This window comes from Alligator sinensis, unplaced genomic scaffold (genome assembly GCF_000455745.1).
Source record: "Alligator sinensis unplaced genomic scaffold, ASM45574v1 scaffold265_1, whole genome shotgun sequence".
Taxonomy (NCBI): domain Eukaryota; kingdom Metazoa; phylum Chordata; order Crocodylia; family Alligatoridae; genus Alligator; species Alligator sinensis.
Genome location: NW_005842961.1, coordinates 427,190 through 428,226, shown reverse-complemented (window position 1 = coordinate 428,226; position 1,037 = coordinate 427,190). Strand labels below are relative to the sequence as shown.

General features: G+C 66.6%; 1 protein-coding gene across 1 annotated transcript in view; it reads right to left on the bottom strand.

The window, feature by feature from the left end:
* STAT6 (signal transducer and activator of transcription 6) overlaps window positions 1-1,030 on the bottom strand; it is an 8,648-nt gene extending 7,618 nt beyond the window's left edge. The window contains exons 1-2 of the mRNA XM_025192705.1: window positions 424-1,030; window positions 307-328 (exon numbers count right to left, since the gene is read on the bottom strand). Of these exons, the coding sequence (XP_025048490.1) occupies window positions 307-328; window positions 424-548 (147 nt within the window). The 5' untranslated portion in view covers window positions 549-1,030. The remainder of the gene's footprint in view (window positions 1-306; window positions 329-423) is intronic.
* Window positions 1,031-1,037: the final 7 nt, after the last annotated feature.

Sequence of the window (1,037 nt, the reverse complement as noted above, 5' to 3'; positions counted from 1 at the left end):
AGGCTCCCTGCACAAACAGAGGGGGTTGCGGGGGGCATGGGACCCCAGAGACGCTGCAGCTCCCCTCACATCACCCCTCAAGGCCTCCTAAAACCCCCCTCACATACCCCCCTAGACCCTCCTTCATGGCCCAGGAACCCCCAGACCCCTCTGCATGTTCCCTAAGGTCCCCCCACCCCCTTGTATGGCTGCAGGACCCCCCCCCCTCCAAGAGCCCTCCCAGACCCCTCTTCATGCCCCCAGGACCCCCCCAGACCCCTCTGCACACTCCACAAGGCCATCCAGACCCCCTAAAGCCCCCTTTACACCCAAGGGGTCCCCAGACCCCCTGGGTCCCCCAACCCCCCGTCACACCCCCAAGGCGCTCATGCCCCTGCCTCCATCACCTCTGGGACCCCCTGCCATTGCCCCAGCCCCCCTCACCAGGGCTGGCTCTCTACCCAGTCAGCCAGGAGGTTGCGCAGCCCGCGCGGGAACTCCCCATAGGCGCTGGCAAGCTGCTCGGGGGGCAGGCATGAGACCCGGCTCCACAGTGACATGGCGGCCATGGCGTCGCCCTGGCAAGAGGCAGCGCGGCCCGGCAGTCAGAGCTGGTGGGCCTCAGTTTCCCTATGGGGCGGAGGGCAGGAATCCCCAGGGGGCAAGGGGAATAGGGAAACTGAGGCAAAGCAAACGTGAGGCTGAGGGGACAGCATGGGTTTCCCTGGGGAAACTGAGGCATGAAGCTGCCCCTGGCTGCAGGGGCTGAGCAGGGGGCAGGCACCAATGACCCTCAGCACCACGGGTAACCTCTGCCCCCATGGCCTCCATCAGATGCCAGGCCTGGGGATGGGTGGGAGAAGCCATGGGAAGGAAGACAGAGGCGATGGGGGGAGGCTGCAAACCACAGCCAACACCCCCCCGGGCCAGGCCCGAACTGGGGACCCCAGTGCCAGAGCTAGGACTAGGGATGGTGCACCCTCCTGGCCCAGCCAGGAAGGAGTTAACAACCCCCCCCGCTGGAAATACCCCCGGCACTGGGGACACACACCCCCCCT